Below are 16843 nucleotides of genomic sequence, written 5' to 3'. Positions count from 1 at the left end.
CTTAAATTTCTAATGATAGGGTATTGGTAAGTGAACCATTATATCTTCATTCCACAGAAAACTACATAGCCACAGCTGTTGATTGCCAAAGGAAAAAAATGTTATTTTATAGGGTGAAGTTGTATCATGCAGTCATTTAACATATATGAATTAAAATTGTATCCCATGGTCCTGGGATCGAGCCCCGCATCGGGCTCCCTGCTCAGCGGGGAGCCTGCTTCTCCCTCTCCCTCTGCTGCTGGCTGCTGCCCCTGCTTGTTCTCTCTCTCTGTCAAATAAATAAATAAAAGCTTAAAAAAAAAAACTTTAAAATTATATGCCCAGTAAAAATATACATAAAATGAACAATGTAAATAATGAATGTGATTCTCTCTGACATTCTGCAGTCAGCAAGCACATAAATAGAGTGAATCTCAGATGGACAACATCAATTTATTATTCCATCACATGGATTCATTTCCCCTAAACCTATCATACTGTAACTGTCTTAAGTCAGTGTGATTCTAGTTTTGGAGGCAGTTTTAATATTATGGCTGTTAGGTAAGCCAACTACTTTATCTAATTGCTTAACTATAGGGATAACAATGTATTCCACCACTGCAAGAAAAAGTGACTATGTTTGATTTATCAAGACTAGTATGCTGGTGTCTTTTATAGAGTCTTCCAATGGAATTTCAGAGCACTTTTGACTTGATGAGATTATCGCTAGTTTAAGCTTCAAAATATTAAGAATGGTAATGATTGGATAGTAGGACTATGGATGATTATTTTTCCTTTAATTTATATTTAGTAGGCATATGGCAACTTTTATATTGAAAAAATAGAAGAGGGGCACCTGGATGGCTCAGTCGGTTAAGCGTCTGACTCTTGATTTCTGCTCAGGTCATGATCCCAGGGTGATGAGACTGAGCCCCTCATTGGGCTCCATCCTGGGCATGGAGCCTGCTTAAGATTCTCTCTGTCTCTCTCTCTCCTTCTGCCCCTCCCCCTGGCTCTCTCTCTAAAAAAAAAAAGAAAAGAAAACTAACAATTCACAGCTGAGCATTATGATGCTTATTTTCAGCACTGTGAAGGCTAATAGTCTAATTAGACCTATCCAGAAGTACATAGAAAAACAATTGTGGAGATTCTTAGGACTGATTCCTTTGAGTCTGATCCTGGGGATCAAGCCTGTACAGCACCAAAAAAAAAAAAAAAAAGACTTTAAGATTAATATATAGAAGGAATGGCAGAGGAATCATGACCTAATAACTAGGAAAAAAAATACAAATACAGAGATTAAAAATCTCAATTTTATATACTTTCTCATTATATTTCTTACCCACCTTTGAAAGACTTCAAAGTTGATAGCAATCTATTCCGAAAAACTTTCTGATCATCTGGAAAGAAAGGCACAGTTCAGGACAGAGAATGAGTCACAAACAGAATATAAGGGTCAGAGTTTCCTTTGCATAACTAACTTTAGAAATCTATCCACTTTCACCTTCAAATCATGATGAAGTTAAGCAATGAAAAAGTTCTCACTATGGTATAGTGTGATATATGGTGTAGAGGTAAAGAGCCTGGGTTCAAATTCTTGTTCTGCTGCTGCCTAGCTTTGTGGCCTTAAGCAACAAACTGTGGCCTTTCTGTACCACAGTTTCCCCCACTGTAAAATGGGCATAAGATGTCCTCATTATGTGTGCTGAGAACAGAACTTGGCACATCATTAGGGCTCAACAAACGTTAGCTGTAATTTTTTCTAGATCCAGTAATCGATCCACTGATCACACTACTGGGTATCTACCTCCCCCCACCACCAAATACAAAAACACTAATTCAAAGGGATAATGCACCACTATGTTTATAGCAGCATTATTTATAATAGCCAAATTATGGAAGCAGCCCAAGTTTGTATTGATAGATAAATGGATAAAGATGTGGTATGTATGTATACCATATTATACATATAGATACCATATTATATATATAACAGAATATTATTCAGCCATAAAAAAAGAATGAAATGTTGCCATTTGCAATGACATGGATGGAGCTAGAAGTATTATACTAAGTGAAATAAGTCAGTCAGAGAAAGACAAATACCATATGATCTCACTCGTGTGGAATTTAAGAACCAAAACAAACAAGCAAAGGGAAAAAAAAAGAGAGAGACAAACCAAGAAACAAGACTCTTTTTTTAATAAAGATTTTATGTATGTATGTATTTATTTATTTATTTGAGAGAGAATGAGAGAGAGAGAGAGAGAGAGCATGAGAGGGGGGAGGGTCAGAGGAAGAAGCAGACCCCCTGCTGAGCAGGGAGCCTGACACCAGACTCGATCCTGGGACTCCAGGATCATGACCTGAGCCGAACGCAGTCGCTTAACTAACTGAGCCACCCAGGTGCCCCGAAACAGACTCTTAACTATAGAGAACAAACTGCTGTAGGTGGGGTATGGGTGAAATAGGTGATGGGGATTAAGAAGTACACTTGTGGGTGCCTGGGTGGTTCAGTCAGTTAAGCATCTGACTTAGGCTCAGGTCATGATCTTGGAGTCCTGGGATTGAGCCCTGTGTTGGGCTCCCTACTCAGCAGGGAGTTTGCTTGTCCTTTTCCCTCTGCTCCTCTCCCTGCTTATGCTCTCTCTCTCTCTCAAATAAATAAAATCTTAAAAAAAAAAAAGTACACTGGGTGATGTATGGAATTGTTGAATGACTATATTGTATACCTGAAACTAATATAACACTGTATGTTAGCTGCACTGGAATTAAAATAAAAACTTAATAAAAAAAAAAGAAATTAAGCTTAACAGAGGGAGGAGTTTTCAGGGTTTAGCTCTGGAAGGGATAAGGATTAGGAAAAAGGAATCTCCAGGGGCAATGTAAGGAAAAGTGACTCTGGGAGAGAACAGGAATTTACAAGGACTTCTGCAATGTTACTGAGAGAGACAAGATGTACATCCCTCTCTCCTCCCCCTTTCAAAATCATCAGTAACATCTTTCCTCAACCCTGATTTTGTGGAAAAGGATTCTTTTGACAGTTGAATTCTGTACTTGAATTGGCATAGAGTAATAGACTGTTCATACGAAATCAAGAGCTGAAGGATGGGTGCAGGTAACACTTGAACATGTGTCACTTTAAAATATAAATATCACAAGTAGAACCAGAAAACTGAACTCTCTGGAGGTTGCAGATGCAGCTCACCATCAATTGGTAGTGATTTTTGTAGATCAAGACATTCCTTATCATTGACTTCTATCCCCATGTCTCCAAGAATATTTTTCAGATTAGTGGCATCAATCTTTTCTCCTTTGAAAATACAGAGTGTTTATAGGTGAAAATTTTAGAAATTAATAACGCAATATTATGGAGGTTCAAAAAGTTCATAAGAATATGTTATTGACCTATATGATACGTATTTTAAAATATACTTAAAATAGCTTATACAGCATCATTCCCAATTTAGGATTAAAGAGCAAAGGTAAAATGGGATGTAGAAATAGTGTGTCATTAGACGTCAAAGCAAACTTGTTCCTAAATTATTGATATAAGAAAGTCTCTCTTAATTTGGTGGATAATGTGCAGAATAAAATCTAGTTACCAAACTGGATAACGAATCACCAAAAGAAAGAATTATGGCAGGAGATCTTATATGACTTATGTAATTGATTGTTCACAAAATCCACATTATCTTGAGCTTTACAAAACTTTACCTTATTTATTCATATGCTTACCTAAAATTTAGCTGTTTGCATGTAGGAAAAGACATATATACATATATGAGAAAAACATCTCTACAGTATATAGGACTTGTTATCAAAAACAAGTCCAGTAGTTTATTTCCAAGATGTAGTTTATTTCCATTTGATCTTAATCCAAGATCAAATGGATTTTATCAGGCAGAAATATTTTACAATAATTGGGTAAGATGGCAAAATTAATATGAACAATAGACTGCTGGGATAACATTCAAATATAATTTACTATAAAGCATTGGGGTTTCAGTGTTATAGAAACTCACCTGTAAAATCTTTCATTTTCAGTGTCACATTTTCCAGATCAACCTTCCCATCAACTGTAAGACAAAGAGCAGTCACAGACCAAAAATGAGACTGTTCCTTCTGCTTTCTCTACCTATGACACCTGTCCCTCAACTAGAATGTTGATATCATATTGAATTCTATTTTATTTTTAAAGATTTTATTTATTTGACAGAGAGAGACACAGCGAGAGAGGGAATACAAGCTGGCGGAGAGGGAGAGGGAGAAGCTTCCCACAGAGCAGGGAGCCCGATGCGGGGCTCGATCCCAGGACCCGGGGATCATGACCTGAGCCGAAGGTAGCAGCTCAACTGACTGAGCCACCCAGGTGCCCCTCATCTTAAATTTTAGTTCTAGACTACTAATTTTTCATATTTACTTAGATATAAGAATAAGTTTTTTTATTTTTTATTTATCTATTTAACAGAGAGAGAGAGAGAGGGAGGAAGAGAGAGATCACAACCAGGGGGAGGGGCAGGCAGAGGGAGAGGGAGAAACAGGTTCCCCACTGAGCAGAGAGCCCCTCGTAGGGCTCGGTCCCACGACCCTGAGATAATGACCTGAGCCAAACCAAGAGTCAGACGCTTAACTGACTGAGCCACCCAGGTGCCCCTTGTCTTTATATTTGAATGACATCTTAGCTGTGTATAATTTTCTTTGCCACACTTTCTTTTTCAATTTTGTAGACATTCCTCCATTTTTTTCTGGAACTGAATGTTGCTTTGGAGACCTATTGCTTCTCCTCCCCATCTATTATGCGCTTTCTAACATTTCTATATCTGAAGAATTCCCATTTTTCCTCAATAAGTAAACTAGGAAGTATTTCACTGCAGAATATTCTGGATCAACATTTTCTGGAACTGGTGTGGTGTTTTTGATCTGCATTCACTCCTTCATTTTAGAAAACTTTTCTTTTTTTCCTTAAACTAGATTTGATTTAAAATTTTTTACTTGCTATATTCTCTAAAGATATTTGATATTTTTATGTTACTTTGTGAATCATCCATATCTACTAGATATTTGATAGCATTAATCTTTTTTTAAGTTTTGATTTAAATTCCAGATAGCATTAATCTTTTCTCTGCATTTACTGTATCTTTTTTTAAAAAAAGATTTTATGTATTTGAGAGAGAGAGAGCATGAGCGGGGGGGAGGGGCAGAGGAAGAGGGTGAGGGAGAAGCAGACTCCCCTCTGAGCAGGGAGCCCAATGCAGGGCTTGATCCAGGACCCTGAGATTATGACTCCAGCCAAAGGCAGATGCTTAACTGACTGAGCCACTCAGGTGCCCCTGTGTTTACTGTGGGTATCTTAAGTTCTCTTACTCTGTCAATAAGATTTTCAGCCATATCTATTTTTCACTTTGATGTTTATAATTTATTTAATAATTCTATAATGATTGGTACTCACTTTGTTTTTTTTTAGTTAGGCAATTTCCCTTTTAATATCATCATGTTATGTTACCATCTCATTTTTGAGATCTAGTTTTATTGAATCCATTAAAGTTGCTCTGTAATAAGAATTAATTGTCAAGCATTTCTTTTTGGCTGTTCCTTAGGTTATACTGATTATACTACTATTAGACTGGGGTATTTGTTTTTCGCATGTTCTCTTCCTTCCATTCTATCTTCTTTCTTTCTTATTTTCCTTTTACTATTTTTCTTTGCTGTGTTAATGTAGAATTTTCGCCGTGTCCTTTCTTTTCATTTTGCATATGCTTCAACAGCTCTGTTCAGATCTTCATTTTATTCTCAAGATTTAATGTAACCTTTAGTTGCTCTTTCTATAGCATCTGAGACCAGTTTGCTTTCTTCGGTGAGATGCATTTGAGGAAAACTGTTCTACCCACTTCTATTGTAATCTGAGGGTGTGATGAGGTGTTACATGGCCTTTGTTATACTTGAGCCCTGCTCTCATATCTGAGGTTTGGTCAAATGTCCCAACAGGGTTCATTGCTCTAATTAGGTAGAATGAACCCTGGTAAAGACATTTAAACAAACCACGGATCTGTGCATGGGATGGTGTTCTCGGGCTTCACGTCAAACCTCCATTTCTGGCTCTGAAGCTTTTACTTTCATTAATGAGTGATTCCTATTGTTCATTTCTCCTGTTTTATTGATTTTTCCCCAGCTATTCCTTCCTAGTAAGTGGAATGGTGGGGGGGGGAAGTTATCTATCCAATTTGCTTCACTCCAGATCTGGGCATTTTAGTGAGAAATCTCAGGATTTCACCAGTTTAATTTCTGAGGGAGGAGAAAGGCTAAGAGGAGTCTAGTTGTGCTGTACTGTTTCTACTCAAAAAATCTTTTCTCTCCTTGGTTGTCCTCGTTAAACATTTATGGCATTAGGTTGGCCTCCTTTTATTATTTGATTGGTGCTGAATTTCCTTTGCTGATTTTTTTACTTTTTTGTTCTTATTGTTCATTTTGTTAGGTATTGGAGGAAAGAAAAACTAGACAGATTTTGGTTTATCATCTTAAACTGGAGTCCTCTGGATCGGTAAGCATTAAAATAAACAGTTCCTTGAAGATTTGAAAGAACTTACTCTTAAAACTCTCTGGGCCTGTCACCTTTTGTTAGAGTGATGGGTGGTGGTGGAAAGTTGAAAGATGTAATTGATAGTTTTTTTCAACTATCATTATTAGTCTATCTATATTTTTCACTTCTTTGATCAATATTGGCAATTTATTTCTTTTACTTTGGAAAAATGTTCATTTTTAATATATTTAACATCTTAATCTCATTTTATACATAATACTTTACTGTAATAGTATTATTATGCTCGATATACACAGTTATATCTCTTTTAAAATTCTTAGCGTGTTTCTCTCTATCCCTTTCCAGTCTTTCTGACTATATCTGAACAGGCAAATTTTTTTTTTTTAAAGATTTTATTTATTTATTTGAGAGAGAGAGAATGAGAGAGAGCACATGAGAGAGGGGAGGGTCAAAGGGAGAAGTAGACTCCCTGCCAAGCAGGAAGCCCGATGTGGGACTCGATCCAGGGACTCCAGGATCATGACCTGAGCCGAAGGCAGTCGCCCAACCAACTGAGCCACCCAGGCGCCCTGAACAGGCAAATTTAACGATTCCTCATCATAGACTGTTCTCTTACTTACCTCTTTAACGTTTCTTTTAAATGTTTCACATTCTATTTTCCTTTTCTTCTTCATGCTTTGACCTAAGAATGGTTTGTCAGAACTCTCACTAATTTTTATTATTCATAGAACACTCTGTTAATGAAGAGTCAGGATGTGCTTTCATTTGAGACCTGCATTCAGCTACATGCTTTTTTAAAATTTTTATTATGTTATGTTAATCACCATATATCATTAGTTTTTGATGTAGTGTTCCATGATTCATTGTTTGCATATAACACCCAGTGCTCCATTCAGTACGTGCTTTTAAAAATGTTCTGTTGAGGGGCGTCTGGGTGGCTCAGTCAGTTAAGCGGCTGCCTTCGGCTCAGGTCATGATTCCAGGGTCCTGGGATCCAGCCCTGCCTCGGGCTCTGCAAGCAGGGAGCCCGCTTCTTCCCTTCCTGCTGCCCCTCCCCACCCAGCTTGTGCTCTCTCTCAAATAAATAAATAAAATCTTTAAAAAAATGTCCTGTTGATACTAAATAAACACTATCACTGGTCTATCGATACTTTCAAACCCAAGCTGTCCTAAAGGGAATACATTTTTATGTACAATGCTCACCATCAACTGGTAGGTTTTGCGAAAAATCTTCAAGTTCTTTATGTGAGAGCTTAATCCCCATATTTTCCAGAAATGTGTCCAGGTTATTCATATCAACCTTTCCTCCTTAGGAGAGACAAAGTATCATAAAAACAACCAAGATGTGGAAAATTCCTTATTAATTCATGTATATTATGGTTCTCACTTTACTCATGAAGACATTCAGGTCCAGTAAGACCTAGTCAAGTATACAAGCAGGGTCAACTTTAAAACTAGATATAGAGTCTCATTGTTTGACTATATCTTTTGTTCATTATCAACATAATGCAAGTTCTAAAAGGGCTGGGTAATTTTCCAGGGATTTATGGCATATATAACATATCCATAAATATTGGAAAATACATATATGAAATTTTTAATGTAATAAAAATAAACTAGTGTATATGAAAAATAAGAGAATATCTCAGATTTATCTGCTTTCTCATTATACTTCTCACTCACTTTTAAGAGTCTTCACACCATCCAGCAACCTTTTTTGATACACCTTTCCTTCAGCTGTAAGAAAAGGCATAATTCGGGTGAGAGAAAAATAATAAGGGAGATTCACCTAAACAATAAATATTCTACAATTCTTCCCCTAATTCCATAATTTCAAAAAGATAGACTTTTTAATGATTTTTCTGAAATTTACCTGATTTGTCCTCAAATAATAACAAAGTTTGTTTGGAGAAAGATTTTAATGAGGCAAATTTATTCACTCTTGCATGAAAGGCAAGGATTATGGCTTAAAACTTATAAAACATATGTCTCATTTGATTTACTTTTATCTCTGATTTCTTTCCTTACACTCTTATTCTTCCATTTTTACATCTTTCCACTTACTCTCAGGAATATTAATGGAACCAAGGACAACAAAACACACACATTATTGGCAGGATTAAGTGAAACAGCTATTGCCTACCATACTAAAAACTAAATGACCCAAATTTTCTTTGGCAAAAATCAAATAATTAAAAAGAAAGTTGCATTCTAAAAAAAAAATTTTTCAAAAATGATTAAACAAAACAACCTGGTAACAGTCTGGTATCATTTTAGAAGAAAATCCTACAGATCATAGGGGAAGGGAGTGAAAAATGAAACAAGACGAAACCAGAGGGGGAGATAAACCATAAGAGACTCTTAATCTCAGGAAACAAACTGAGGGTTGCTGGAGTGGAGCGGGGTGGGAGGGATGGGGTGGCTGGGTGATGAACATTGGGGAGGGTATGTGCTATGGTGAGCGCTGTGAATTGTGTAAGACTGATGAATCAGACCTGTACCCCTGAAACAAATAATACATAATGTTAATTAAAAAAATTAAAAAAAAGAAGAAAATGCTACAGTCAAGCACTCTAAAGCTCCATGAAGTATACATATATATTTTAAATCCTTACCATCAAGTGGTAGAGTTTTTACTAAATTAAAGTATTCTTTGTCTGTGACCTCAACTTTCATGTCTTTCAGAGCGTCATATACATCACTGACATCTATCTGCTCTCCTAGAAAAGACAGAAATTGTGACAAAGAATAATTTGGGAAGAACACAAAATTAGTGAGTTATTACAATCAAATGCTGTTAACTAGCAATATTTTCACTCATGTTTCATTAAGATAATTTCATGGGTAGTTAAAAATCATGTATTCTATAACAAACAAAAAATTAAAATTTATTACCACCTTGACTAATTATATAAACATGTAAAAAATAAAACAAATAATAATTTGGGTCTTTCCTACACAAAATAGAAATGTAAGTAGTTTTCCTGATAGTTTGAAATTATAATTATGTTAGGAGCAGTATAATGTTAGGCACATAAATCTAGAAAGGATTTCTAGATTATATGCTTACATAAAATGCACATAGTTGATGCTTATTAGAAAGTATGTTTCAAAAAGAGGTCCTCAGGCTTCCCCAGTAATTTTTGTTTTGTACTATTTTTATGGTAAATAATCTTTTGATTATTGTAAATAGTTTTATACTTTGTAACTTTAGAAAGGAAAAACAATTTTGGTTTAATTAAGTCTTTTAGTTTAAATCAGTGGAAAGTGAATCTCTGAAAGCTTACTGTCTAGAATCCTAAACTTTTAATCAGTAAATTAGATATGTTGCATATTTCAAATGTATATGTCTAGTATGGATATTTCTTTTTATTTATTCTGCTTAGAAGTCACTTGGCTTCTTTAGGTTGGCACTATTTATCTGTTCTGGAAAGTTCTTTTCAAATATTGCCTCTGTCCTGTTCTCTTTATCTTTTCTTCCTGGAATTCCAATTAGATATATGTTAGATTTTCTTATCTATCCTCTGTGTCTCTTAACCTCTCTTTCATATTTCTCATTTCTTTGTCTTTTTGTGCTATATACCTTGTAATTTGTTAAGTTGCTTAGTTGTTTCTTCAGCCATTTATAAATTACTGTTAAAATCTTCAAATGTTTTAAATTTTTACTATTTTAATTTCTCAAAAGTCTATTTGGTTCTTTATCAAATTTGCTTGCTCTTTACTCAAATGTACTCAAGCCTCTCTTTTCATTATTAAATTATATTAAGCATACTTATTTAATAATTTTTGGCCTGATAATTCCAAAATCTAAAATCTTCGCTGATCTGATTCTGCTAAATGCTGTTCATGATGGGTATCTTACTCATAGTGTCTCATTTCCTTGTATATTTAATAATTTTAAACTATGAACTGCTCTTTATGTGTAATTCTTTGTTCTGAGAAGAAGAGTATCCTTCAAGACGAGAGTCAGAATGATTAATTCTAGATTATCAGTGCACGAGGTTAGGCCACGCTTCAGGAGCATTAACACAGTACATCAATAGTGTACACTAAAAGACCCATTGCTTATTATAGCTTATCCCTTAATTCAGTAACCTTGACTATATCCTTCTTGCTTCAGAGCAATTGGAGTTTCTAAATTGCTAGTCAAAGCATCTTCGATCTCATATTAAGATCATATTTAAATCTGATGGTACTATATGCAATTATAATCTTTATTGCTAACTGAAAATATCCAATATTTTTTGACTAGTTGGTTACTAATTATGGAATATTGCTACTCTCTCCCCATATTACTATCCATTGGTATAACACTCTCAATCCAGTGACTCTATTACCTTTACCCCATGAAGAAGTTTTCTACTTCTGTAATTATAATTTCCGTAATTGTATTTCTGTAGTTTAGTAAGTGTCCATGTCCTAAACAGATCTTTTGGTTATTTCAGTACCACACTCTGACTTAATATTATTTGTTGATGGGTCTTGTCTTAATAGTGAAAAGGGACCATAGTAGGTTAAAGATGCAATAATTAGTTTAGTTTCTCTTGAAAGATCTAAGTCCTTAACAGATACAAGACTGGTTCAAGTGACTGAACATTGGCCTTTTCTAGAGATTTCAAATTGGTAAAACTAAATGATAGGCGATATACTTTTATAGTAATTATTACTTAGTGTTTTGATGTTGCTCAAAGAAATTGCTATCTTAAAGGTAGAAAAGCCCACAGTAAAAACAGATGGTATAAAGACTAGAAAAAATGCATTAGCAGATCTTACTAAATAGACTGTGCAGAAAAAAGTTAACATAGCAGGCCTGAGGCTGTTATCTTTAGAAGAGCCTGCTTGCTATTGGTACTTGGCTGGCATCTGGGAACCTGGATTTCAGAATGTTCCCTCCAATACGAATTGAAAAGGCTAGTTCACTGTGCCTAAACTTGTGCAAACAATGTGATTTATGGTGAATACTTGTTTTTCTTCTGGGAGTCTGGGATACTGACGGTTGATAGGCAGAGGGCACCTAAGTGAGTAGCCCCAAATAAAAAATCTTGGGCACTGAGTCTCTAATGGGTTTCTCTGGGCACCCATGTGTAACTACATTTTTGCTGCTGGAAGAAAGGTATGTTATGTATGACCCCTCATAAGAAGGAGTGCATAGGAAGCCTGCACATGGATTCTTCTAGAAGCTTCCTATATCTTTTTTTCTTACTGATCCAGATTATATCCTTGGTCTTCACTCTTTGTATCATACAGTACTATGGATTTTGACAAATGCAATCAATACGTCATGTATTCACCATTACAGTAACATACAGAGTTTCACTGACCTAAAGTTCTCTTGTGGCCCTTATATTCATCTCTCCTCCCTATGCCACCCTCCTAAACTCCTGGCAACCACTGATCTTTCCATGTTTTTCCATAGATCGATAGCCCATTTCTTTTTATCATTGAATAATATTTCATTATATGGGTGTATCACAGTTTTGTTTATCCATTCTTCTGTTCAAGGACATCTTATTTGCTTGCAAGTTTTGGCAATTATAAATAAAGCTGCTATAAACATTTGTGTGCAAGTCTTTGTGTTCACATGTTTTCAACTCATTTGGGTAAATACCTAATTTGTGATTATTGGATCTTATGGTAAGATTAAGTTCAGCTTCGTAAGAAACTGCCAAACTGTCTTCCAAAGTGACTATACCATTTTGCATTCTTCTTGCCATTCTAATAGGTGTATATTTTAATTTGCAATTCCCTAATGACATATGATGTTGAGCATCTTTTCATATCCTTATTTGCCATCTGTAAATCTTCTTTGGTGAGATTAATATTCAGATCTTCTGTTCACTTTTTAATTAGGTTGTTTCCTTACTGTTGAGTTTTAAGCATTCTTTGAATATTTTGGATATAAGTCCCTTATCAGATATGTGTTTTGCAAATATTTCCTGTCAGTTTGTGGTTCATCTTTTCATTTTTTTAAAAATTAAAGTTCTTTTTGAAGGACCTCTTATAGATAAGAAAAACAAGTGTAGAGGGACACCTGGGTGGCTCAGTCAGTTAAGCATCTTCCTTCGGCTCGGGTCATGATCCCAGGGTCCTGGGATCAAGTCCCTCATCGGGCTCCTTGGTCAGCGGGGAGCCTGCTTCTCCCTCTGCCTGCCACTCTCCCTGTTTGTGCTTTCTTCCTCTCTCTCTCTGACAAATAAGTAAAATCTTAAAAAAAAAAAAACCCAAACAAAAAAACAAACAAAAAACATGTGTAGGATCAGATTCAAAGATTCCATTATAGAAGCACAAAATTTGACCTCAATTTTGTAAAGAAATAATTGTAATGGTTAGGTTATAATATCCATGAGGATAAGATTTGGCAAAGCCAGGACTGCTACCTAGTTGCATCAGATAATATTTCAAATTGACATTTGCCAAAATCTTACATAAAACAACCCATCACTATAAGAACAAATCCTCCACATTATTAAACACTGATTAGGATATTTTGTATTATATTAGAGGATATCACCAATTCATGCCTCATCTGAAATAAAAATAAATATGGAAAATCTGTAATTTTGAGCCCTGGATTAGAACCACATCTTAAGGAACTCTTTGAGCATATCCAAATGGATTTTATATATTTGCTTCTCTCTGAGTTATGAATATGTACTAATAATATTATGTTTATTTTCTGGATGGGTTGAAACACTCTCTCATCAGAAATCCATAGCACTCATACTAGCCAGCAAACTTCTGGATATCCTGCTACCTACTTAGAGCATTCCATCTTATATATTCAATTATAGGGCAATATGCTTTATTTTGGTAATTATTCATGATTATACAAGAGGTTTTGCCTATTATTTAGAAACTTCACTGTGTTTTGAACACCAAAACTTCTGGAAAAATGGAAGAGACATTATCAGAATTGCAAAATTATATTAGAGACTTAAATTGAGGTTCTCTAGAGTATCCAAGAAGCAGGTGGTTCGTATAAGTCACCTGCTGACCCAAGATCCAAGATCCTCAGATCAAGTGGAAAACTGCATGAAGTACAGAGCTTCCATCCAAGACCATGAGAATAAGAAAACACTGATGTTGTCAGTGCTTTGTGTATTTTTCACATATTTTTATTCATTATTTTTGTCATATCTTTTCTTTTTATTATTTAGTATTATACACTTCTGACTTAGCCTATCATGATCTCCCTTGCTTCTACCAATAACTTATTGAGGTTTAAGTTTTACTAGAGACAACCACTTTGCTAGAGTTAGGACAGTCCTAACTCTGTAACTCAGCCTTTTACTAGCAAACCAACTTAAAGAATTACTGTAGGGCTAACTGAAAATTTATGTGTATGAATTGTGCATGACTTTCCAGTGGTCTCAGTGGATCTTGTCTTCTTAGTCCAAGGGGATAGAAACTTTTCTGGGGAAATAAATAATATCTGGTGGAAGAGATTCCTAAGTATAATGTATTCGATCCATAGTAATAAAAAAAATTGTGACTGACTTAGCATATAATATAGTTCATGCCCTATCATTCAGTACACTAAACCAGTTAAAATTTCCTAGATAAATGATAGAATTGCTTTGAATTTTCTTTTGCCCAACTATAGGGGGATATGCACCATTGTTAATAATGCATATTGTACTTGGATTCACACTACAGATCTAATTTATCTAAGAAAAGAAAAGACAACTTGGGTATGTAAAGTAGACTTAAGGCATAATTATTATTGGGACTAGTTTTCTTTCAGGCCTGAGAAATATTGGACCATGATTCTAGAGTGCTTCCCTTTCCTTCTTATAATACCTTCAGCTAGTTTTGTCGCACAGCTGTTTGAAGTCTGCTTTTCAGAGTCTTAAATGCTTCTGTGTAGCCACTGTATGAACAAATAATTAAACAAATGATTCAAAGACAAAACCAGGATGAAATTATCTTGACATTCAGATGTCAGCTCCTCAAGAAAAATCTACAGTAGTGAAGGTCTGGACAGTTCTTGATGATCTCTCCTGTGCTTTTGGTTGAGTGAGGATCAAAAGGTGGAATTAGGAATAAAAACATTCCCACATTATTAAGAAAAGGCTGTTGCCATGGCTATAATAGAACATTATCAAATGAATATAAATTATGAAAAACAAAACAAAATGTGTTTGTACAGTACCATCTTCTATTGCTAGATGAACAACAAAGACCTAAGGTCACCTGCTATATTATACAGAGTTAATATCAGACTTAAAAATATAACATTGTCCCTTATTTATAATAAAAGGCATGTCTTCATAATGTTAGAGGAAAATATTACATATAATAAGGTTAATATAATTGCCCAAGAAATTATATTGTTGATGACTTATTCAAGTAATTATGTCTATATATAGTATCTCAGTTATAATCTAAATTTTGAAATTTTTTGTCTTATTGCAAAGACCTAGTAAATCATAGGTTATCAAAGCAGGCAGAAATGTTTAATTAATGTTAATTAATGAAAATGTTTAATTAATGAAGAGTTAAAATGGTGAAATTAACAAGGGACTAAAGGGATGGTAGAATGTATCATTAAAACTGTATAAAGAATTAAGTTATTTTTCACTTACCTAAAGCAGTACTCAATTCTTCCATCAATGTATTTAGTTTGATCTTCCCTTTATCTGTAAGTCAAGACAAAATTTAGACACTGGTAATCCAAACTCAGGAAAAAAGCATAAAGCATAAAATACTTAAATTATGAAGTAGAACCTAGATGAAAGCTATTCACTATATCTTGTCCTTTTTAAATTTATAATTCTTGGATTTTAATGGATAGCTCCATTATCTGCCAGGGGCACTATCATTCTTTGAACCGTAAAGTTTATCTTAGGAAAAATGTTCTCTCAAGTCTTTTGGATTCATTCTATTTCTAACTCCATGTTTCTCTAGGAATGGCTGATAACACATGATTGATATACATTTAAAACCATTGTTTATGGTATTATGCTATTTTCTATCATTGGAGAAAGACAAAAAATCCTGGGAAAAGGAGCAATGAAGAGCACAGTGTCTGGTAAACTAAAGCTTTTAAATTTTGCTTGAGGGAAAAATGCCATATAGGGAGTTGGAAAGATGAGTTGAAAGAGATTGGTTGGAGCTAACGGTTTAGACTTTGACATTGGACTGTCTGGAGTTGGGAATAGAGCAGTGAAAGAAGAAGACAAAAATCCTGGCTCCACAAAATTTACATTAATTTGTTTTATTTATGGCTGTATTCCTAAGGCCAAAACAGAAACTGCTAGGTGTTAGGTGTTCAATAGGTATTGTTACATGAATGAGTAAGTTAATTTGTCATAAAATGTTTAGCACTGTGTCTGGCATATTGTAAGACTCAATGCATATAAGCTATGAAGGTCATTGAAAGGTTTTAATTGAAAGAATTACAAGGTCAGATTTTCACTCCAGTTAAGTCATCTGGTGAGTGGGTGTAGAATGAATTGAAGGCAATGGGACCAGCGGCTGTTATACTAGTCAGGAGCCTTCTGTAGTAGTGTAAGCAAAGGATAATGAGGATTTGAATTAAGAGTAGGGTAGCAAAGATAGAGAGAGATTGAGGATATTTTTAAGAGGAAAAAAATGAAGGAACATGAGAAGTCAAAGATAATTCATGGGTTATTTCAGGGGTAGTTGTGGGTGGACGATAGTGGCAGAGAAATTAAAAAAAAAAATTAGGACTGAATTTAACAGGGAAAATAGTTTACTTTTTATATGTTGAATTTGGATTTCCACTGGGAAATCTACATCTCAAAAGAGATTTGTTGATATAGGATATCCCTTAACTGACCTCCATTTAACTACCCTGATGGCCTGAATTATATTCATCATTCCTACTGTAAAACATTCATACTGATGTCGATGGCATGTTAAATTTTACATCTAGTAAGCTACACTTTTAGTAAGCCAGCACATTTGTGTTCCTATGGGTTGAGTTGTTGAGTTTGTTTCCAGGTTTGTTTATAAAGAGTTGTACTTATTATTAAATTGATAACTTAATCATTATATAAACTGATAAACTATAAATGGAAAAGGGAGTTATTACCATAAAAACAAATTTGAATGTTTTGGGGAGTTTACGTAAAGCTGAATTTGGTGTAGATAAATAACTGTAAAAAGATTGGGGAAGGAATTAAAATCTAGATGGATTCTGATGGAAATTTCTGCTCAACTTTTAAAAAAAGCACTTTGCTCCACTTAAGAGAAACTGAAAATGGGAGTATAGATGATAAATGGGTATTTTTGCACAAGAAAATCTCCAAAGAGTATGGCTACATTAAATTAAAATGTAGTCTCACAAGATCTGTACCT

At 34.8% G+C, this 16843-nt stretch overlaps 1 protein-coding gene across 1 annotated transcript in view; it reads right to left on the bottom strand.

Moving 5' to 3' along the window:
- The window catches only part of LOC115941291 (uncharacterized), a 33555-nt gene that overhangs the window by 15591 nt on the left and 1121 nt on the right, over positions 1-16843 (bottom strand). The window contains exons 2-8 of the mRNA XM_081805956.1: positions 15106-15159; positions 9136-9240; positions 8204-8257; positions 7724-7828; positions 4005-4058; positions 3188-3292; positions 1326-1379 (exon numbers count right to left, since the gene is read on the bottom strand). Of these exons, the coding sequence (XP_081662082.1) occupies positions 1326-1379; positions 3188-3292; positions 4005-4058; positions 7724-7828; positions 8204-8257; positions 9136-9240; positions 15106-15159 (531 nt within the window). The remainder of the gene's footprint in view (positions 1-1325; positions 1380-3187; positions 3293-4004; positions 4059-7723; positions 7829-8203; positions 8258-9135; positions 9241-15105; positions 15160-16843) is intronic.

Source organism: Leptonychotes weddellii, chromosome 15 (assembly GCF_054177405.1).
Source record: "Leptonychotes weddellii isolate Sample4059 chromosome 15, ASM5417740v2, whole genome shotgun sequence".
NCBI classification, from domain to species: domain Eukaryota; kingdom Metazoa; phylum Chordata; class Mammalia; order Carnivora; family Phocidae; genus Leptonychotes; species Leptonychotes weddellii.
Note: the sequence above shows the minus strand (reverse complement) of the source record. Positions and strands in the feature narration are given on the sequence as shown.